Here is a 22,178-nt window from a genome sequence, read left to right as displayed (position 1 = left end):
AGGCTGGGGGCCCTAGGGACTCAGGGTCTGCTGGCCAGTGGCCTCCCAGGCCAGCCCTTGGTATGGCCCCAGACTGAGCCCTGGCAAGGCCCCTGTTCCCCTCAAAATCCAGAGGTGGCTAGAGAGTGGGAAAGGCCAGAGAAACCGAGCTGCTACCAGGCCCCAGGCACTGTGCTGGGTGCATTACAGACAGGGAAACTGAGGCACAGGGACCCGTCCAAGGTCATCCAGCAGGTGTATCTGACTCTGGGCCCAGGGTCTTTCTACTGCCCTGCCCTGCCTGTCCCGCCTGCTGGGGACAGCACCCAGCCAGGCTCTGCAGGTGAAGGGCCACAGCAGGGGGAACAGGCTCAGGGAGGGGCAGGGCAGGGTGAGGGGCCCCGTGACCGAGGGAGGGGAGGTGCCAGGCCAGGTGAGGAGAAGGGCTCCCGGGACAGGAGGGCCTGAGGCGCCCGGAAGCCGGGCCACTGCCCCCAGAAACCCAGGGGGTGAGTGACCGACTTGAACCCTGAGCCAGGGTTGGCCCCAGGGAAGTCTGGGAAGGGGCACGTGGTGAAGGGAAGGCACCCCACCCCAGGCCAGGCACAAAGGGTGCTGGACACCCACGTGCCTCCCTCCTGTCTCTCCTGGCTGGAAGAAGCTTGCATCCGGGTCCCACAGCTCCCACACGGCCGTCCCCTGTGAGGCCCCCGGGACAGGGGTGGAAACTGAGGTTCAGGGAGGGGAGGGATTTGTAATTTGCCCAGCACCCCCTACCCCACTGTCTGACTCCAGCCCCACTCCATGGACTGAGAGGCTGTGAGGGGGTCTGGGGTCCCCTGGGGCTGACAGGGTGCAGCACCCTCACCACAGGCCATATTCCAGGGTCTTTCCTCCCGCTGTTCTCCCCCCAGCCCCGCCCCTCCCTCCACTGGGCATCCAGTCCTTCTTCCAGAACACAAAGCTGTCATGTTTACTCTGCACCACGAGTCTCAGGAAGCTTCTTGCTGACCTCGGGGCAAGGTTCCAAATCCTAAGCCTGCATATGAGGCCCTGGTTGGTCCGACCACCCTCCGCCTCACGCTCTCCACCCCTCCCCTCGCCCAGTGCTCTCCTGGACCAAAGTACTTTGTGGACCCCTGGGTTTCCATCCCTCTGGGCTCTGGCACAAGCTGTTCTGCCTCTGGGCTGCGGGTATCCCCTCATGGGTCTCTGCTCATGTGTCACCTCCTCCAGGAAGCCTTCCCTGGCTCCCACAGACCCTGAACTTGGCTTGTTCATGGCAGCTCATGACTGCTTGTTCACAGCCCTGCCCTCCCATTAGAAGGTGAGCTCCCTGAGGGCACTGCCCCGCCAGCAGCATCCCTAGGTCTCAGCATGGGGGTGGGCACACGGTGGATGCTGGAGGCATGCGTGTTCTGTGAGAGAATGGCATGGGAAGGAGAAACAAAGTGGGGCGGGGGTGGGGGGGGGGAGAAAAAGAAGTAAGACGTGATATAGCACATCTGTTTCCACCAGGGATCTGTGTGGAGATTAACGTCCCTGCAAATGCATTAATATGTCAACGAAAATATAAAAACAGGTGATAACAGCTCAAGTAATGCCGCTTCCCAGAGACGCCTGTATTCCTAGGAGCCAAATTTCAGAATAGCAGGCGCCGGGCAATTAACTGCTCAATCCCCAGTGCCTGGTGGGAAAGGTAGAGAATCCATGTCTGGCCCTGTTTGCAAGTGTGGCTGAGAGCAGGGTGTGGGCTTGAGCGTGGCCCAGCGTGGCTCACGGACAGACTGGGCTCCTGGGAGGGAGGCGATGCAACCCCACGACAGCGCTCTGTGGATGAGGGTCTAGCCAGCAGGGGAGTGAGAACCTTGAGGAAGGAGCGAGGAGTGAAGCTGAGAGCTCAGGCCCGGGGGTCCCATTTGGACGCTGTGCTGCCTCAAGCAGGTTACTAAACCTCTCTGAGCTTCGCTATCTAAGGACGATGTGGACTTGGTGAGCGATGCATGTGCTCGGCAGGGCTGTGGCCCACAGCAGGTGCCCATCAGTGGAGCCGTGATGGTCCCCGAGTGCAGACTCAGGCGGACCTGGTCCTGGGCCCAAGGAGGTGGGGCAAGGGGGACGGGGCAGTCTGGGGACTGCTTGTGGGACTTGGCAAGTTGCCCAACCACTCCGAGACCCCCAGCCTCGGCCATTATATGGGAAGGAAGACGCCTCTCCAGGGCTGGAGGGGCCGCAGGAAGGTCACCTGGGGGATGATGTCCACTGGAGGGCCCTAGGCCAGAAATAGAGACCTGGGCCAGAGGTACCGGTCTGTCCCCACGTGTGGGATCCTCGGGCAGGTCTTTCAGCCTCTCTGGGCTCAGTTCTCCCTTCTATAAAATGAGCCAGTTGGCCCCAATAGACACTTTCCCAGATTCCATGAGCTGGGGTCCGACCTCCATGGGGCTCTGTCCCCATCCCTGTGCAAGGCAGAAGTGGCCCACGAGCCACTGCCCATAGCTGGCCTTCTCCCAGCAAGCGCGGGTGGGACCCGAGAGGGGCCACAGCTGAGGCCTGTGAGCATCGGCAAGGGGGGCTGAGTGTCCCGCAGTGGCCACCTCTGCCTGAGGCCAGGGCAGTGAGGAACCCGGTCGGAGGAGGGGCCCCCGACCCGGCCCCCACCAGGCGCCCTCACCTTGATCATCTGCGAGAGGTCGCCCGCGTCTGCCAGCTCCAGCACAATGTTCAGCTCGCTGTCCTCAATGAACGAGTCCAAATACTTGATGATGTTTGGATGGTTCAGTTGCTGTCCGAAGAGAGAAAAAGAGGGAGTAGGGAGGCCCTGAGAGGTGGTACAGCTGGAGAGGTGGGGTATCTGGGGGGAAAGGCCTGCGCTTGGGAGTCAGGCAGACCTGGGTGACACTGGGAAAGCCATTTTGCATCCCCGAGCCTCAGTTTCCTCCTCTGCAGAATGGACATAATGTTTTGGAGAGAAGTTGTGAAGATTACAGGGGCTGATACCCTTGAAACGTCTGACATGGTGACTGCACAGAGCTAAGACTCACTAGACACTGTGGAAATGACCCCCCTCTTCACCACCCAGGCCCCTCTAGGGCGGGGCCAGGCCCCCACTGCTCCGTCACTGCACTCCGCAGAGCACTTAGAAGTGTCCGTCTCCTTCCTTCTTCCTTCCCACTTCCTCAATTTCTGACCCACTTTTTTTTTTAATTAATTAATTAATTTATTTATTTTTGGCTGTGTTGGGTCTTCGTTTCTGTGCAAGGGCTGTCTCTCTAGTTGCGGCGAGTGGGGGCCACTCTTCATCGCGGTGCGCGGGCCTCTCCCTATCGCAGCCTCTCTTGTTGCGGAGCACAGGCTCCAGACGCGCAGGCTCAGTAGTTGTGGCTCACGGGCCTAGATGCTCCGCGGCATGTGGGATCTTCCCCGACCAGGGCTCGAACCCGTGTCCCCTGCATTAGCAGGCAGATTCTCAACCACTGTGCCACCAGGGAAGCCCCTGACCCATTCTTTGTGAAATCTTGGGAAAAAAAATCATTCCTGGTGTGAGAGCTGCCCTGAGTGCGGTGCTCAGTGCCAGAGCCCTGCCTCTGGCCCGATCACCATCGTCCGTGTGTTCTCCAGACAGGACAGCACCCCACTGACTGGAAGTCAGCCCCTGGCTGGCTAACAGGAGACCCTGGCAACTGCTTATAACTGAAACTGTTTACACCAAAATGATTCCAGGATCTGGGGAAGGCACAGGGGACGCAAATATTCTGCCACAGTGTGGTCGCCTGCCCACAGGGGCTCCCCTCCAGAGGCCACTTGAAAGCACATTTTCCCAAAGGCCCAGAAGGTTGCTGGGCAAGGGACGTGCATCTATGCTGCATGCCGCCCCGCACCCAGTCTTGGATTCTGAAATGAGGGGAACGTCGGCAGACATCACACAGCCACACATCCGCCTCTTGTTCTCTCCCTAAGCCAGCCCTGGAGGCTCCTACAGGGCTCGCCTTCCTGCCCCACGTCTGGCAGCCTCTCAATGGTCCTGGCATGAACGGTATGAACGATGTCACCCAGTGGCCCCTCCGAGAACCGTGTTTCCCTCTGTTTTGTAGGAAACACCTCGTGCCCTGGAACATCCTGTTGACTTCCACGGGCAGGCCGGGGAGGTGGGTCAAGTTCTGGAAAGGGGCTGGCCTTGGGGCAGAGGTTATAACCATGGCAACGAGGGCTGCCTCTGACCGGACGCTACACTGAGTCCTCCCAATGCATCTTCTCACTAATTCCACCAACACCTCTGAAGACACAGCACTGCTGTCAATCACCCCCTTTGACAAATGAGGAAACTGAGGCCCCAAGTGGTCAGCAGCCTGCCCACAGCCCCACAGCTAGTGAGCAAGGGGTGGGTCTGCCTCGGAAGCCCACGGCCGACCGCACTTGGCGGCACTGCAGCCTGGGGGAGGGTCAGAACGCCCTCCCGCAGAAAGGCCGGGTTCACGCCACCTGGGGCGGCCTCACCAAAGGGGCTGTGGTCACACACTTCTGCGCCCAGGAACCGAACAGCCTGGCTCAGTGTGCACACGCATACAGTTCCTCACTCGTGTGAGCAGTACACGTGTTCTTGGCCACAAGTGGGAAGACAGGGCAGGGTGATCATGACAGCTGTTCCCCAGGGCTGGGTAATCAGTTCCCAGCATCACTAGCAGGTCCCGAATTTGACCATTTCGTAAAACTTTAAAAATGTTATCTGAAGGGTGTTTTTGGACCTGTGATAGCTACAAGCCTCCCGCCTCCAGCCTTGCCCCCAGGACCCATCGTGGCCAGGGGCCACCCCAGCGAGCGCTCACAACTCCCATCTGGCCACGGCCCCTTGCTCGCAGCCACTACAGGGCCCCCCCTCTTGTTCCCATGTTCAAGTCTCACATCCTGAGTGTGGCATTCAAGGCCACTACAATCTGCCCCCCTCCTTCCACACTGAACCTTAAGCCTGGGGAGTAGGGCGGGATCCCCAGGAGAGAGCAGCCCTTAGACCAGGCTTGGTCTAGTCCAGATAGTTCTGTCATCTCTGACTCTCAGGAGGCCAGTGGGGAAGCCAGCGGGGAGGGGGAAAGGAACGACTACAGACACCACCACCATCCCTCGCCTTAGATGGGCCCCTGCACGTCTGTCCTTCACATGACCCTGTCCAGTCAGCCCAGCTCTGGCTGAACCAGGGACTTCCGCCCACAGAGGAGCGGGCATACCAGCTACCCCTGGGGAGACCATCCCCAACTGTGCCTCCTCCCTGTGGGAGACCTAGCAAGAGCCCAACAGGCTGACAGCTCAGGGGCCCTGGGCCCCGCCCGCAGCCGGAGCCCAGGGCCACGTGCTTGGCTGTTAACTCTACCCAGTGCCCCAGGCTGGCTTTGCTGCGTCTCCCCAACAGAGAGCATCTCCTGGGGGGAGTAAGAGGATGGGAGAGAAGAAAAGAGAACACACTGCGGCTGAATATTCAGATGTGCGTGCCACGAATACGAGACTGAGAGGAAAGACAGGATGAGACAGAGAGGGAGACAAGAGACAGACAAACTGAAGTTCAACCCAATGCCCACCCTCGCTCCTTCCCCGGTAGCCTGGTCCACGGGCCGCCACATCCAGGATCCACGTGGGACAAGGACAGCCAGTCTGGGGGCAGAATGAGGACTGGGCAGAGGTGAGGCGGGGTCCCTGCTAGGCCACAAGAAAACAAACAAGCTGCTGTCCCCCGCAGGTATGTTGTTTCTGAATCTAACGGGCTGAGGGCTGTGATGGACATGATGCGGCCCAGACTGGCCCAAGGAAGTGAGGGACCCCCGCTCAGCCCAGGGCACTCACCTTCAGGAGGCCGATCTCCTTGACACAGTCCTGCCGGGCCTTGGCGTCCATCATCTCAAATATCTTGGGTGAGAGGAAACAGAGAAAGAGTGGTTAAAACCCAGCACCCCCAGAGGGGGCACGAGGCCCAGGACCCCAGTCCGGGTTCTCCCACCTCCTCGCCGAGGGAACCCTGTAAGGACAACAGTTCGTATTACTGGGTGCCCACCACGCGCCAAGTGCTGTGCTGACCAATTTCCACCAAATCATCAGGGCAACTCCCATGAGGCAGGAGTTACTGTCGCCGACTTACAGAGGAGGAGACTGAGGTCCAGAGAAGCCCAGTGACTTGCTGAGGTCGCGCACTGGTAAGTGGCAGGAAACATGCTTGGAGCCTCAGTCTTCACGTCTGTAAATGGGGCCAACAGCCTGACCTCACAGGACCGTCATGTGGACCGAGTAAGAAGAGGGGGTACAGCATGCGCCCCCTGACCCCCAGCCCCCCTAGTGTTCACTGTGTGGGTCCTCCCAGCATCTTCTAACTCACAGGAACAAACAGGAGGGCGACACTGCAGCAGCCCCACCACAGAACCCATCCTGGCACTAAACACCAACACCAAGAGAACCCGGGTAAGCCCTTCCTTGGCAGACAAAGAGGAGCCCGTCTCTCCTCCGGCCATCAGAGGCCTCACGTGCAGCTCACAGATCAACAAGGAGGCGACCACGCTGGCCGGCTCCAGGCGGGGGGTCTTCGTCTTGTCTCCCCACCTCGTGACTGTGTCTCAGCTACCTTCTCTCTCCTGGGCCTCCTCTGCCCAGACTGTTAATCTCCTTCTTTAAGGTAAATGAGCAAATAGAGGGACCCTGGAAGCTCTGCTGGAGGATTCAAGACCGTTTCTGCAGCAAAGCAGCGTTCAGACGGGCTCAGTGGCTCTCATGGAAAAGCTTCCTGCCTGGACTTTGCTGCCTAAAGCCCATCTGTCCGACCCCACTCCTCTGTTCAGGAGGGACTCAGAGGTCGGGCAGGGGACTCAAGCCCAGAGCTGAGCACAAGCGTCGGTGGCCACAGATCTGAGTCTCAGCTCCCTCCATCCCTCGTGAGTTGTTTTGCACCTCTGGGAGGATGATGACCCCTACCCACAGGGGTGCTGTCACAGTTCCCTGAGCTCCATCGTGATCCAGTATACAGCAGGTGCTCAGCACATGCTCCTTCTTCTTTTCCTTTATGGCTTACAGTGAGCTTCCACAAAGACACGTCGCCCTGATTCTCCCACAGCCCCGTGAGTGAGATGCGTACTAGTTTCCCTCATTTACAGAGGAAGGGGGAGGGGAGGGGGGAGGGGAAGGGAGGGAGAGAGGGAAGGGAAGGGAAGAGACGGGACTAGACCAGAGCTACAATGTTCGGACACAAGCCACTCCTGCATGTGGTCTTGACCCCCTGGGGCTGTTGGCTCACCTGCACCTTCTTCAGAGCCACTGTCTTCCTGTCCAGCAGGCAGGTGGCCTTGTACACCTCGCTGAACTGCCCGCGGCCGATCTTCTTCTCAATCTGGAAGTCAGCCAGCGAGCAGCGAAAAGACAGGGCGTTCGGGTGCCTCTGGAGGGGAGGAACAGAGGGCATCGGTGACCAGCCAGGCAGAGCGGAGGGCCAGGAGCCGTGGGGGGCGGGCGGCGGGCTGCTGCCCCTTCCTGAGCTCCAGCAGTGCCCCTACAAGGTGAAGGAGGGACCCTGGTTGCCAACCCCACTATCAGAGCCCCCCTCGCCCCCTGGCGCTCTCCACACCAGCTCCATTTGATGCCAAGGACCCCACTCTGCAGATGTGATCCCTTCCACAGCATTTACCACCACCCCTCAGTACGTGATCACTTTTTCCTTTGCTCATTTCTGTCTCCGCCCCCTGAAGGCTGGCTCTGTGGGCCAGCGCCTTGCCTGCCTTTGTCACTCCTGAATCCTTTCTGTCCCGGTGGAGCCAGGCAGCAGAGTAGGTGCAATAAATGTCTAAGGAAGCAACTCACCGAAGTCACACAACCACGGGGAGGCCCTGTGGGCCCTCCATGTGCAACCTCAACCCTAACCCTGCAAGTCATCCTAAAAGCGGCAGCTTCCCTTCCCGGGGTAGCCAGTCCCATCACAGAGACGAGAACACGAAGGTTAAACTTGCAGCCTGACGCTCTGAGCCCATTTTTTGGATACACTGCCTCCTTTATGGCAACGTGAAGAATCTGGAGACTTCGTGATGACTCTCCAGGGGCCAGCATTGAAAGCCATGATTAAGCTGTAGGACCTGCCCAGGGATGGAGCCAACAGGTGAGGCAGCAGTGGCCAGGTACCTCCCCGCCGCCGACACACACACAAACACACCTGCAAAGGTACTCTCGGGAAGAGGAGAGGAGGGGGCGCCAACGCTGGGCCCTGGGAGGGGAAGGGGGGGAGAGAATGCCCCACGTCAGCCTGGCGGGATGCACCCTCCCTCCTGTTACTCTCAGGCGGGGGATCACTGACACTGGGGACCCTCCCCAGCTGGATGGTGGCATGAAGAAAGGGTGTCTGTTGTTGCCAGATGACTTCCACGTAGTAGGTGTGCAGAAATGTGTGCAGGATTCAGTCTGGGGAGCAGGGGTGGGGCAAGGAACCCTGAAAGCCCCACTGCAGCAAGAATAAGCCGCTGAATTTTCTGAAGTGAAAAATGTCTCTTCCTGACTTGGGCCAGATCATCTGAGAGTGTGGAAGATCAAGTATTTCACTGGGCTGTGTTCTGGAATTCTCCCTACTAGGAATGCCAACGACAGACCAGTAGGCCCTGGAAGAGCCTTGGGAAACCTGACAGTGGAGCCAATCAGCCTGGGTCGCTGGCTGGTGACCTTGGCGGCCACCCTGTGCCTCGGTCGCCTCGTCTATAAGGGAGAAGTAGGGTGGCCGTGAGGGTCCCATGAGATCGCTGAGCCCTGCACACAGTAGGTGCTTCGTGGTTGCAGTCATGTTACGGGCAGGAGTGGGCAGGGCAGGAGTGAGGAAGCCAGGGGGGCCCCGAGCAACTACCCACCGCCTCTGCACCGGCCGAGGCTCAGCCGTGGGCCAAGGAGACCCTAACGGGGACCCTCTTGCCAGGAGTGAGAAATGGAACTCAGCCTCGCAGCCCGCAATCCCGCTGCCTCCTTCCCTCAGCAAGATGACAGCTGGGCCCACCCCGACTCTGAAGTCTCCAGGACTCCAGAGATTTGAAGATGCTCCACCCGGGGACCCGAGCAGAAGGGAGGGCTGGCGGAGGAAGAAGACGATGCTCTTACCAGCACCTGCTGGTCTCTGTCAGGTAAGTTCTTCAGTCACAGCAACTGACCTACCTATGCACTGCGTGTCCACCTAAGACGAGCAAGCATGCATTTACTGACCGCGGACTGCATGCCAGGCACCGTGCAGAGTGCTTCCCAGGACGCTGCGAGCGGACATCATCGCAACCTCCATTTCAGGAAACCGAGCGGAGGCTCCAGACCCCACCACGAGTAACGGCGGGGATTTGAACCCGGGGTTGGGTACTCCAGAGCCTTCACCCTTCACCTATACCCGTCACCCTGTGCTGTGTGGCCTCCCAACTCAGACGCCACTTCTGCGTTTCCTCTGAGAGCCTGGGACTAGCCAGGCCTGCACCTCCTGCTTCAGCCACCTGGGTCGCACCCATCCCCCCACCATGGGCCTCACCAAGTGGGCCCCTGTCTTGGTCCCCTTTCTGCCCCTCGAACTAAGGCTCTGACCCACTCGAAGCAAGTGCTCAGGGCATGTTTGTCAAATGACACAACGAAATGCACCCAAAACAGCCTGGTGCAGAAGGGACTCTGACCCAGCCACTGTCACTTCTATGGGTGCAGCTGAAATCACGCACCCTAGAAAAAGGGAGCTTTCGTGGCACTTGGAGGGATCACACGTGGTCATGAAAATAACGACGACAGGCTTTCGTGTATTAGGCACCTACTGTGCGTCCGCTGCTGTACTAGATGCTTAGACAGGTCTCAGCACTAAAGTCTCCTAACGGCCTTGGAAAACAAGACTTTTTTTTTTTGCGGTACGCGGGCCTCTCACTGTTGTGGCCTCTCCCGTTGCGGAGCAGAGGCTCCGGACGCACAGGCTCAGCGGCCATGGCTCACGGGCCCAGCCGCTCCGCGGCATGTGGGATCTTCCCGGACCGGGGCACGAACCTGCGTCCCCTGCATCGGCAGGCGGACTCCCACCCACTGCGCCACCAGGGAAGCCCAAACAAGACTTATTAATCCCACTTTATGAATAAGGACACTGAGGCACAGGCAGTGGGGAGCTGGGACTTGAACTCCCTGACGATAGAGACCCAGCTGCGCTGCCAGGTGACGTGGGGCAGTGAAGAGCCTGGGGGATGTGCTCACTAACGAGCCTGGCTCTGCCAACGTGGGGCTGCTTCCCTCCATGGCGAGTGGTCAGTCCCCAGTGCTCTCCACCCACCCCAAGGATGTTCCCCAGAGGCCACGTGGCCCAGCTCCACAGCCACTGGAAGCTCCCAGAGGATGCGGGCGACTTCCCAGCCACCATCCCTGAGACTCCCCTGCACATCTGCATATGCGATGACCCAGATTTGCATTTCCTGTCACAGCCCATTCGACCTAATTAGAGGAAAGCTCTGAGGAGGGGGCAGGTTACCCGGGCAGCAGCACAGCGGTGAGGGGGCTCAGGGGCCTCTGCTGCCCTTACAGGGGTTAGGACCGGGCCCTGTCCCCAGAGGGGCCTCTGCTCAGGTGGGGGTCACCGCGGGACACGGGGCTCCTGGGCGCAGCTGCCTGAGCCAGCAGAGTCCTGACCCCGATTTAACTCAGGGGCTCGGAGAAAAGCTGAACTGAGCTCTTGCCCCCAAAGGCCAGGCCTCTCCCTGCTGCCACCCACCTCCTGGGTGGGCCCTGGCAAGTTCCACTCTTGTTCCTGCATCAGAGAGAGGTCACCCATGATGGGGGATGTTAGAAACACCAGCCCAGGACTTCCCGGAGGATTCCAGGACAAGAGGGTCTGGGGAGCTCTAAACTGCTGGGCAAACACGGCGCTGGCCCCGAACAGCTCCCATGATGGCGGCTCCAACACATCCTCCTGATGGCCTTTCTGCAAATGGCTCATGCAACGCTTACTGTCCCGTTACGTCTGGGACCCCATGCTGCCTCCCGGGGAAAATAAACACAATCCCTGGGCCCAGGTTGGCAGAGGGGTGACTGCCACTCTGGCTCTGTCGGTTGAGACACTAAAGCTGGGGCCTGGAGGCCTGGGTTCCAGTCCTGGCTCTGCCACTTCCCGGTGAGCCCTCTGGGCCTCGGTTTCCTCATCTGTCCAACTGAGATAGTCAGCGCGCCCTCCAGAGGGTTGTTGGCGGTTAAATAAGTTAATGAGTGAACACTTAGAAGAGGGCCCAGCACTTAGGAAATGCCGCGTGTTTGTGTTATTATTACTATTGGGTTGGCGTTGTAGAATGTCTGGAGAATAGCAGCACCCAGGGGCTGGGGGTGAGCTGAGGCAGGGTGTGCCTGGCCTGGCGGGAGCCTGGCCCAGGGACCCAAGCACAGGGAGTTGTCAGCTGTCATTATCATCACCCCCGTCCACACCCCACCAAGGGTCTGCGCCGGGCATATTTCTAGCCCCAGGCTCTTTAGCTATAAAAACTAAAATGAATGTTTCTTCTTCTTCTTTTTTTTTTTTTGGCCGTGCCGCATGGCCTGTGGGATCTTAGTTCCCTGACCAGATATCGAACCCAGGCCACAGCAGTGAAAGCGTGGGGTCCCAGCCACTGGACCACCGGGGAATTCCCTGAAACGAATTTTAAAATACAAGAATAAGATCAACGACATCCCATTTCCTTAACACCCCTGATGCTGGGTACCATGCTGGATGTTTAAAGTACACCATCTCACTTAGGTCTCCCCAGCCCCATTTCACATATGAGGAAACTGAGGCTCAGAGAGGTCATTTACCCAACATCCTCTGGCTACAGGGAAGTGGTGAGGTGAATGTACCTGCAGCTTCTGACTTTACCGACCTTGTGCCACTCACCCAGGGCCTGTGCTAGACAACAGGCTCGCCTCCCTTTCTAGGCTGTGCTGTGGGCACCAGAGGCCATTTCTGACCTACTCATCCCCCTTCCCCAGGGTGGGAGCCCCTTAGCTCTCCCGAAAAGGTAGAAGAGATGGGTGGAGGGGCAGGGAGGAGGTGGCGGTAGGCCTGGGGAGGACTCACGATCTCAGAGAGGAGGAGCCTCTGGGAGCAACTCCCTGGGCAGCAGGAGGAATTTGGTGGGATCAGGAGTCGATGACGCGGCCGAGGTCCTGAGTCACCTGCAGGCCCGATCGCACCCTCCCAAGAAATGGAGGACACGACCAGACATACAGCAGGGGGAGGGAGTGTCTTGGACCACCCCAGAAAGCTCGGAGAGACCCAGCTCTCTTCCCCAAGTCAGATCAAATTAGGCCACAAATGCTCCCCCCCTCGCGCTAATTTGAGTTTAAAATGTTTGAACCACAATAAGCCTCAGTCATCGACAAACCCTTTTTTTTTTCAAGCAGGAGCATAAAATTCCATGTTAAAAGAATAAAAATGCATTCGCCCAATTAATTTTCTGAAATCTCATTAAAAAATTTAGCCTGACTAAGTCAGACTTCTGACCTGAATTTTAATCATCTTTACACTGGATGGGTCTTTTTTCCCTGATATTTGCAATGCATCATTAATTTTAAGGCAACCGCTTCTATGATTTTAAAAAGCACGCTTCATCAGAATGACATTTCCTGTAAACGAGTTTCACCTTTAAAGACATCTGACATCGTGTGCAGGGAACTTCTCACGGATGCGGTACATGCGTGTAGAGCAACGTGCTTTAAATCCATGTGGCACGAAAGAAGGGTGCGATTTACAAAGAGTCCATATTGTCAGACTCTGTACGAGGCCAGCCCCACTCAGCTCTTCACGATCTGGCTAATTTTGTCCCCGAAGCCAGTCTCCCCTCCCGCAGCCCTCGTGGCAAGAAAATGCTCTGCGGGGCCACAGGGCCTGGATCCACCCCTGGCTCTGGGCTCTGCCCCTCAACAGCAAAAAGGACAAGTTACCACTCATCTTGGTTTCCTCCCCTGCAAAATGGAGCTCTGAATAAGGTCTCCTTCTCTTGAGTCGGTAGGAGGACGAAATGAGGTAACTGCCAGGCATCGTAATGTAGGTACAACCACCACTGTGACTGTCTCAGCTTGGAAGTCTGTCTACACTCAGCTTTGTGCCATCAGCTCACGGGAGCAGCGAGCAAGACGCCGGAACATGGGAGACGCCTGATGACAAAGCCTAAGGTCACCTCAGTTGTGGTAGCTCCCCCCAGGACGAGCCTCACTGACCCAGCTCAGAGAAAGCTGAGCTTAAACACACGGATGAGAGAACCTGGAACCAGCTCCAACGACTAACAGGCAAAGACTTGAAGGGAAACAAACCATAAAGAGCGTCGGCCCCCATGCCAGCAGGCTGGCCACGTCCTCTACCTCCCTCTCCCGAATCCCTTCAGTTACCAAGGGCAGTTGGATTTTCCCCCTGGAAGTCTCTGGCGTCTTCCCTCCCTGTGTCGGGCCCATTTAAGGCCAAAGCATCACGTGACCTCCTATTTTCACCTAACCTGTGCCTCGGGCCCCAGCTACCAGTGACCTAAAACCCAAGCCCCTTGTCAATTTAAACCCCAAATGGGCTCCCCATTTGCTACAGATTCAATTCCAAATGACAATGTGGATTCCAGGCTTCTCATAAACACCAGCTGTTACCTTTTCTAAGCACAGGTATTTAAATCCTTATCCAACCTGACTGGTCCTGCACCTTCAGGGCTGGCTCTTTCCTCTTCCTGGAACATCCTCCTCTCCCTGTTTTGCCCCAAACTCCTGCTCATTGTCAGCCCACGTGTCATCTTCTTTCTAGAGAGAGCTTTCCTTGTCAACCCTGATGCCCCGGGCAGAACAAGCCACCCCATTCTCTGGGCTCCCCCTGCATCGGTCCATCCCTCCCTGGGAGCCTCACCTCTGCATCATCTTTATTCACTTATGTGTAGGGCTCGCCCGTAGACCCAAGGCAGAAACGAGACAAGCACTTGCTGAATTTACAACACTTAGCAAACACTTCTTGAATTTTAATGGCCGTTAATATTTGGTCATTAAATCTTATCTATCATCATTGTTTTGGGAAGATTTTCATAAAGATTTTGGTGCAATGCAGAACTAATGACAGCTGTCCCCATCCCCTGCAAAGTTATGCACATTCCTCTGTCTCTGAACAGTGCCGAATATAACTGAACTTGGCACGTCCCAAGCAGGTTTGCAAAGACTTTCCAGATGGAAGACACATTAGCCAGGGATTTCTCAGACAAGAACACCTTTCTCCTTCTTGGAAATTCATGTGTTTCTTAGTGGGTCAGCTGAGCCCTGCGTTTCTTTCCTGATGAAAATGCTCTGAAGCAAATTGGTAAAACCATAAACCATGGGGGCATTTTAAGCTCTTCTTCTCAACTCCACTCATTCATTCATTAGAAACCTCAATAAAACCAAGCATGTTCAGCTTTCCCAAGTATATATGAATTTCACGTATGATTCAACCCAGTTCAGCAAACATATTTTCATAGGCTGACAGCACCCAGAGCTAGAAAGTTCCTTGAAATGAACAAACCACTAGCCTTGGACACAGAAGGTTAACAAAAGCCAGAGTTTGAGTATTCGCTAAATTGTTCTTTCTACACTGGGGGTATTTCCAGCCCTGGGCTCTTTAGCTGTGAAAACCAAAATGATTTTTAAAATATAAGAATAAGATCAATGACATACCATTTCCTTAACCCCAACAACGCTAGGTACCATGTTGGGTGTTTAAAATATACCATCTCACTTTCTTCATGGCCCCATTTTACAGAAGAGGAAATTGAGGCTCAGAGAGGTCATTTACCCAATGTCACCTGGCTGGTGAGGGATGGAATTGGGAACCAAACCCAGCCTGGTCCAGAGCACAGCATTTTGCCATCATGCAGCCCGGCTCTTTTCTCTCAGGGTGATTTCAGGGAAACAGCTGTGCCTCTTGCCGTAAAGGAAAATGCCTGTGCCGTCACTCTGAGGTGTTTCTATGTCCTGAAAACAGGCAAGATTCCAGCCGTGATCTCTCCCCAGACAGTGTTTAAATACCAGTGCTCTATGAGACGAGGAGAGAGAAAGTGCCTGACTGTTTTCATTCCAGCCCTGACCTGCAGCAGCCCCAGCGTCAATGCGGCTGTGCCCCAGTTCTGCAGACCCGGCCAGATGCTGGCGAACCAGGGGCATCCTTCCCGCCAGCCGCTAGCCAACGCTGAGTAATCGTATCTAATTACACTTAACTATGTCATCACCCACTCCAACATGTGCGAGGAGACACCCAGAAGATGCCACTGCCACGGGAGCCCACCACCTCCTCACCTTGTTTGTGACATAATTATGGGACTCTCTGCTCTGCCAAATGAGGCTGTAATTAACCCTAATTGCTCAAAATGCAACTGGCTAATTCTGGGAGATTAATCAAGGGGGACTCAATTGTTAGTGAATGACTTAATATGACAAATTGCTACATTACCCGAGGAAGCCCCACTGCCCCCAGCCATCGGGGAGGTGTTCTGGTGGACCCTGGACCAGCAGTGTCTATGGGCTTCCCAGCTTTCTCCCCAAATTCCACCTAGGAAATGGGCCCCTGCATCCCAGCCAGTAACTGGAATGGGGAGGATGAACAGCATAGATGCCTTTGGACCCCCTGTGCGTGTGTGCACGCACATACACGGTTTCTCCTACTTAACGTGTCACCTCTGTGTGAATCTATAGATGTGCCCCTTCCCTTGGGCTGATGCAGCGTCACACCAGGAAGCACAGTTTGATGACAGCTCAGGCGCAGGAGAAGGATTTCAGACTCACCTGCCTCCTTGGCCAGGCACCTTTGGGCAGTGTAGAACCTATACAACTGTACATGGCAACCCTGCCCAAGCAGGTCAAACACCAGTCCACCTGAAGTCCTCCAACAGGACTAGGCAGTCAGAAGCTGTGACAATCCCTTCCGTGGCTCAGGAAGGTGGCTGACTCTGAGTCTCCTCCTGACGTAGGTCTCACAGGCCTGGGACACAAGCCAACTCTGGACAATTACTTTTCATCATTCCAGGCTGCCCACAGGATGCTACAGCACCCGGCCCTGGCCAATCTGCCCAGCCAAGCTCTCTGTCCCCTCTAGTTCTTTGCAAGCCACTTCCCCCAGGAGGCCTCTCTGGTCCCCTAGTTCAGACCACGTTCCTTGCTGGAGTTCCACTGACCCCCAGTTTCTTCTGCTTTCTTTCTTGTCTTTCTCTCCTGTGAGGCTATGTGCTCCCTAAGAGCAGACCTGGGTCTGTTCACACACGGCGGTGTCCCGGGTGGTGCACTCCATGAATCTGCAGTCCATGAACTAGGCAGGCGAAGCCCCACCCCAGAGGCTTCTGTCCAGGAAGGGAGGCGGACCCAGGCGCCAGTGACCCAGCGGATGCGATCACGGCCATGACCTAGTGCCTGTGCGCAGGTGTGGAGACAGCAAGAGACGGGAGTGCCGTGGAACAAGAAGGCTCCCCAGAAGCAGCGGCATTTGGACTGAGGCCTGGAGGTGTCAAGGAGGGCACCCCAGGCCCAGGGAATGGCATGTGCAAAGGCATGGGGTGTGCGAGCAGCTCACAACCCCAGAAGCCACTTTCCGGAAAGCTGCCAAAGGCTGCCTGGCTGAGAGGGTGGGTGGGGCCCGTGTAGGGAAAGCAGCGTCCCCGAAGCTCCGCGGGTCCTAGACAAAGCGGCTGAAGAGGCCCAGAACACAGCTGAGACCGGGAAGGAGGCAGACCAGCTCAGAGCCAGGTAGCACACCCCGTCCGCTCGCCTGCGCCCCTCACTCTCCTTGGGGCCTCCACGACTCCCTCTACGTCTGTCCTTCTAAGCAGTGCTGACCCCTCTGAGATAACGCTGTCCCATTCACACGGAAACCCCAGGGGCAGGACCAGGGCCTGGCATCCCAGCCCAGAGTGTGGGACAGAGAGGCATCTGTGCGTGTGGCTGACTGGGACGGAGGGCAGAATGGTCAGGTAGTGACTCTGCTCCCATCACTGGAAGCATTCAAGGTGCCTGGGGGCTGCCAAGGGGCATCCTTCCGTGGCCGGGACAAAGCAGCCTCAACGATCTGTGTTCCTCCAAGACTCTCCAGTGCACTGCAGATGAAGGAGGAGGGCTTACCTGTGGGTCGGGAGGGTGCGCGGGCCCCGGGGTGTGGCAGAGGTTGTTCGGGCTCCCTCCATGGGGCAGGTGGCTAGGCTGTCCTGCCATCCTGCATGCCAGCCGCACGAGGACACGGGCTGCAACAGAAAAGAAGGGCTTTCTTACACACAGGCCTGTGCACTTTCTCTTCTCGATGGCCCTCGGATCGAGGAAGTAATTTCACTTGTCCCATTTTACAGATGCGCAGGCTGAGGTGCCAAGCTGTCAGGTAACTCGTCCTTGGTTATGCGGCTTGGAAGTGGCAGAACTAGCTCGACGGCCCATGTGACACACCTCCCTCCATCACGCTGTCCCGACTAGGTTGCTAGGGCTATCCCCGTTGGATAGAGGGGAACACAGATTCTGTGCAGGGAAAAGTCTAAAGGTGCCCCCACCATCCAGCAAGGGAGGCGCCAGATTCAATGCCACACGTGCCGGACTCCAAAGCCTGTTCTTGCCCCGTTGCTGTCCTCTGGGCCTCACCCCCATACAAACCCAGGCTGGCAGCCTAGTGGCCAGAAGAGAGAGACCTTGAGTCAGACTGCAAGTAGCAGCTGCAGGAAGGACCCCACATGCCCATCCTTGCTGGGACCTGGTGCACCCGACACTGGGAAGGCCGAGGCCACGGGTCCTACTCAAGTCCTGCACAAACCTCCAGGCAGGGGCAGAGCCCTCTGCACAGGGAACAGCCCCCTCAACCTCCAGGGCTTGGGCTGCCACATCGGAGGCCCCCAGGAGAGTCAAGGATGCCACTCACCAGCGGCCATAGTAACCGCAGTAGCTGTCCTGATTAATTGCCCACCATGTGCCCAGGCCTGAGCTAAAGGCCATCTCAGTACCACCCCCAAGATCGCTTCCACTGCTGGTGTCACAGGCAGCCTCTGCTGGCCTCCCCAGCAGACAAGCACCTCCAGGGCAGGACCCAGGGTCAGGCGCACAGAAGACGCTGTGTGGCTCGCGGTGCTCCTGGACGCAAGAGGGAAAGCGTTCCTCCTCGGGAGGAAAGCCCTCCGTTCACCCACAAGCATTTCTACAACACCTAAACCTCGGTGTCCAGGGCCAGGCCTGGGTTCCCCCAGGATGCCTGGAAGACACGGGGTGCAGGGCGGGCATGTGGCGAGGGCCCCCTAATCAGGCTGCTGTTCCTTCCACCAGACCCCGCCCTGGCATTCCCACGGGCACCTCTCACTTGACCCTCCCCAAACAGAACCCCGAAGGGCTGGCCAGGCTATCAGAGCAGCTTCGTCTATACCCTCTGGAGCACTGGAGTCCCTAGGAATCAATGACCCAGGGGGCGAGTGTGCAAGCCAGTTCCCTGCCTCCGGTCAGGACGCTCTGGGGGTAAGTCACTCCAGAGACCCAAATGGGGTAGTGATTTGGTCTGAGATCACACCCTGCTTGTCTGCCTCCCCCACTCCCTCGTGGTTTCCCCCATACAGTCTCGTCTCAGGGTCTGCTTCTGGAGAACCCAACCCAGGACATCGTCTTTCTCTCCAGACGGACTCTGCCTCTCGCCACCTGTAAGTCACCTGGTCACCTGCACCCCCAACCATCCCCACCAGCCGAAGCCCAAGCTGATAGGCGTCGCCTGGTCCAGTGGGTTGGCAGGTCCTGCTGCGTGAACCGGGTGATCTGGGCAGTGGGAAAGGAACCCACACTGATGGGGCTGTTACGGTCAGGGCCACTGAGATCTGGTCACAGATCACACTTCCTTCCTCCCCACTGTAGCTCTGTCTGGTAGCTGATGGGCCAGCCCTCCCGGGCTTAGAGATGTCTACGACACCTGTCAGAGTTTGGCCACCAAGTCCTGAACTGCCTGCCGAGCTGGACCTTCGGCCTCCCCGCCTCTGCCCTTGAAGGCACTCCGAGCCTCTCTAGAATCTGCACGCTGGCCTCCAGCACCCATCCTTCCTCTGTGTCCTCAGGGCAGCTCCTCCCTCACACCCCTTTCCTCAGCATTTTGGGGTAAAACTGCTCTCTAGCATACAAAGTAGATGGCAGAAAGCAAGGACACATGGAGCAGGGGCACGGTCTGCAGATGGTACCCGCCTCAGCCTCGCGGGGAGGCCCTGGTGGCTGAGAGCAACCCGTCAAACCCAGCCCGGCCTGTGCTGTGTCCTGCCTGTGCAATTGCCGGTTTTGCTCCTCACGCACGGCATCTTACGTGCTTCATCCTAACGTGTACATATAAAGAGGTAGATCTCGTGCTGTCGTCTCTTTGCTCTTATCTCAAAGGGGTGTCATGTGGAGGGTATTAAGGGGTGTGCCTGTACTTCTGAGGCCTCTCCCCAGCCCCATACTCCCACCTCTGCCCCAGCCCAGGCCTCGCCCCCGCCTGGACTCCTGGGTCTCCACCAGTGCCCGGTGCCCTTTCCGCCAAGCCCTCCTCCTCCAGATGGGCCACCAAGGTGGCTTCCTGCAATGCAGATGGGGCCACAGCACCTCCCCACCATCTGCGCCCGAGCTTCCGCACTGGAGCGCACACCCCCCGGGTGACACAGTGAGGACCTGGGTATGAAAAGCCCCAGGATAAACAGATAAACACGAGCAGCTTCCCAAGGCAGTGCTGTTACTCAGGAGGGAAATGTGTGCGGCAATAAACCGGATACAGAGGGGACAAAATGTAAAATGCGCATGAATTTTAAGATAAAACCGGAGACTCCTGCAGGCTCTGCAGCTGCTTCGGGCTGCAGCCCCAGACCCCTCGGGGTGACATGTTCACCGTCCTCTGCCCTTAGGGAGACCTCCGGGGGAAGGCTGGAGGAGAACTGTCTTCAGCAAAAAGGTTCTGTCTTTATCTCAGAAGGCACCAGGTGTGGCCCAAAGGCCAGGTCCACACGTGACTGGCTCACCTGCCCACCTGCTCACAGACCACGCGGGCTGGAAACCACGGATCTCCATCTCGGGCTCCAACGTCCCGCCTCACCCAGCCTCCTAGGGCCAGCGGGCCTGGGTTTGTATCTCCACCCTGTCACTCCCCAGCTGGGACCTTGGGCAAATCACACTGGGCAGAGACCTAGGAGGTATTTGCGAATGTCATTCCCCACATGGCGATCTAGCATCTGCACCCAGAGGCGGTCTGCAGGCTCTCAGGAGCTCACCTTGCTCCTCACACAGGGCTCTAGGAGCAAAGTAAGGGGCTCTGGCCTCATCAGAAATAATAGTAATAATGATGGTAAGCCAACAACTGTGTGTTCTTATTATGCTGGGCCCTTTCTTTATACATTTCACCTCTGTTAGCCCATCTCACCACCATCTCACTAACACCACCTCCACGAGACCGCTTCTGTTACTGTTCCACTTTACAGATGAGGAAACTGAGGCACAGGGAGGTTGAGAGATTTGCCCAGATCACACGGATCACAGGTGGTGAAGCCAGGACTCAAACCTGTGATGCCACCTTTCCCATAACCCCTGCACTGCACCCCTCACAGGCTGTTACTAGCAATACATCACTTCCTTTCCAGGGGCTCCCCAAGGAACAAGGCCCCTCCACTCAAGAATGGGGCAGTGCTGAGTGGGTAGGGGTGATCCCAGGGCCGGTGGGCCACGAGGAGCCATTCCCCCGACAGGGGGCCCAGAGCCCTCTCCCTTCGGGATGGCAGCGAGCAGATGCAGCACTGCTGTCCACACGCCTGGTGTGCCAACCCCCGGGGGTAAACTGCTGTGCCTAAGAGCAGTTCTGCCCGGAACCTAATAGAACCGGCTATACCTCATGTCCCCGCGAGGAGGAAGGGCCTTTGCTCCAGGAAAGGAGTGTGCAAGTCACAGCCCACCCCCGCACCCTGCCCCCCAGTGCCAGAGAGGGCCAGATAAAGGGCAAGGGGGCAGAGGGGGAAGGAAGGGGGAGGAGAGAGGGAGGAGGAGGGAGGAAGGAAGTGAAGGTTCTCTGAGGCGTCCAGTGGCCAGATCTCTTCCACTTAGCCTGGGCTGTTGACAGACCCATTTTACAGACGGGGAATCAGGCTCAGAGAGGGGAGACTCAAGGTCGTGTTGTGAGTAGGATACAGAGGGCAGATCTGAACCCAGCTCTGATTCCGACGCGCCTCCCAGGTCCAAGACAGCCTCGGCCTCTTGAGGCTCTCCAGGGTGTTGGATTTCAGAAGATTTGCATTCTGTTTGTCTGCACCCCAACAGAAGCCCAACCCCTTTACCCTGGACATTCCTGCCAGAAACGCCTTCTTAGGGGGTTCAGATGCAGAAAGACCAAAGGGATCCGGAGGGATGAGACACGGAGAGCAGGGAAAAGCCCGGGAAAAGCCCCTCCGTGCACTGGGCACCTCCGGGAGCTGCCTGTGCCCTGCGGCTCCTGCCAAGTTGCAGAACAATGGGGCCCAGGCTGCCAAGCCCAAGTCAGGGGCCAAAAATCCGTGGAATGTGAGACCCGGAGCCCCAGGCCACACGGAGCTGCCACCTCAAAGAGGGCCTTTCTTCTGCCAGGAGCGGGCGCTGGGGTGGCAGAGTGCTTCCCAGCCTGGGTTCCACACATGTGCCCGTCTACCAGGCACCCGGGGCCTGGATGAGGATGAGTGCCAGGGTAAGGCTGCAGGTCTGTTTGGGAGCCTGACTTGCCTGGGTTCAAATCCTGGCCCGGCTTCCTTTAACCACGCAGTGTCTCAGTTTCCTCATCTGGAAAATGGGGCTAACAGTAAGATCTACCTTTCAGGGTCACTGAGAATTAAATGTGTTAACAGATGTAAACTCCTCAGGACAGAGCCTGGCACATGTGAAGGGCCCTCTGAGGCTTTAGCTGTTACCAGCGTCATTACCACCGACCATCCCTGGGCAGTGGAGGACGAATTGTCTCCATGTGACAGACACGGGAACTGGGGCTCAGAGAGCGGCAGGGACTTGCCCAGGGTCACACAGCTGGTAAAAGAGCTGGGGTTGCTGGACCCCCAGATCATTCTGTCTACTGCACTGCACGGCCTCTCTGGAATGGCTCTGGAGCAAATACCCTCCTCGTCACTTACGAGATCTGGGGCTGCCTTTGCAAAGCCCCCCGACATGCTCCTCCCGCCCTGGCCTTCGGCAAGCCTCTTACTAACGTGGGGTGTGTCCCAGGGAGACGTGGGGGCTTGGGTTTAATCCAGGCACTTCCT

The 22,178-nt window shown here is 57.4% G+C and overlaps 1 protein-coding gene across 4 annotated transcripts in view; it reads right to left on the bottom strand.

Annotated features, from left to right (window-relative positions):
- NEK6 (NIMA related kinase 6) overlaps positions 1-22,178 on the bottom strand; it is an 85,618-nt gene that overhangs the window by 25,334 nt on the left and 38,106 nt on the right. For 3 of the 4 annotated variants that reach the window (XM_033858578.2, XM_033858577.2, XM_033858576.2), the window contains exons 2-5: positions 17,056-17,174; positions 7,247-7,387; positions 5,812-5,874; positions 2,654-2,764 (exon numbers count right to left, since the gene is read on the bottom strand). In XM_033858578.2, coding sequence (XP_033714469.1) covers positions 2,654-2,764; positions 5,812-5,874; positions 7,247-7,387; positions 17,056-17,145 — 405 coding nt within the window. In that variant the 5' untranslated portion in view covers positions 17,146-17,174. Of the gene's footprint in view, positions 1-2,653; positions 2,765-5,811; positions 5,875-7,246; positions 7,388-7,573; positions 7,598-17,055; positions 17,175-22,178 lie in introns of those variants that run through there. The other variant, XM_073806591.1, reaches the window with a different exon arrangement.

The sequence above is a fragment of the Tursiops truncatus genome, chromosome 6 (assembly GCF_011762595.2).
Source record: "Tursiops truncatus isolate mTurTru1 chromosome 6, mTurTru1.mat.Y, whole genome shotgun sequence".
NCBI classification, from domain to species: Eukaryota; Metazoa; Chordata; class Mammalia; order Artiodactyla; family Delphinidae; genus Tursiops; species Tursiops truncatus.
Note: the sequence above shows the minus strand (reverse complement) of the source record. Positions and strands in the feature narration are given on the sequence as shown.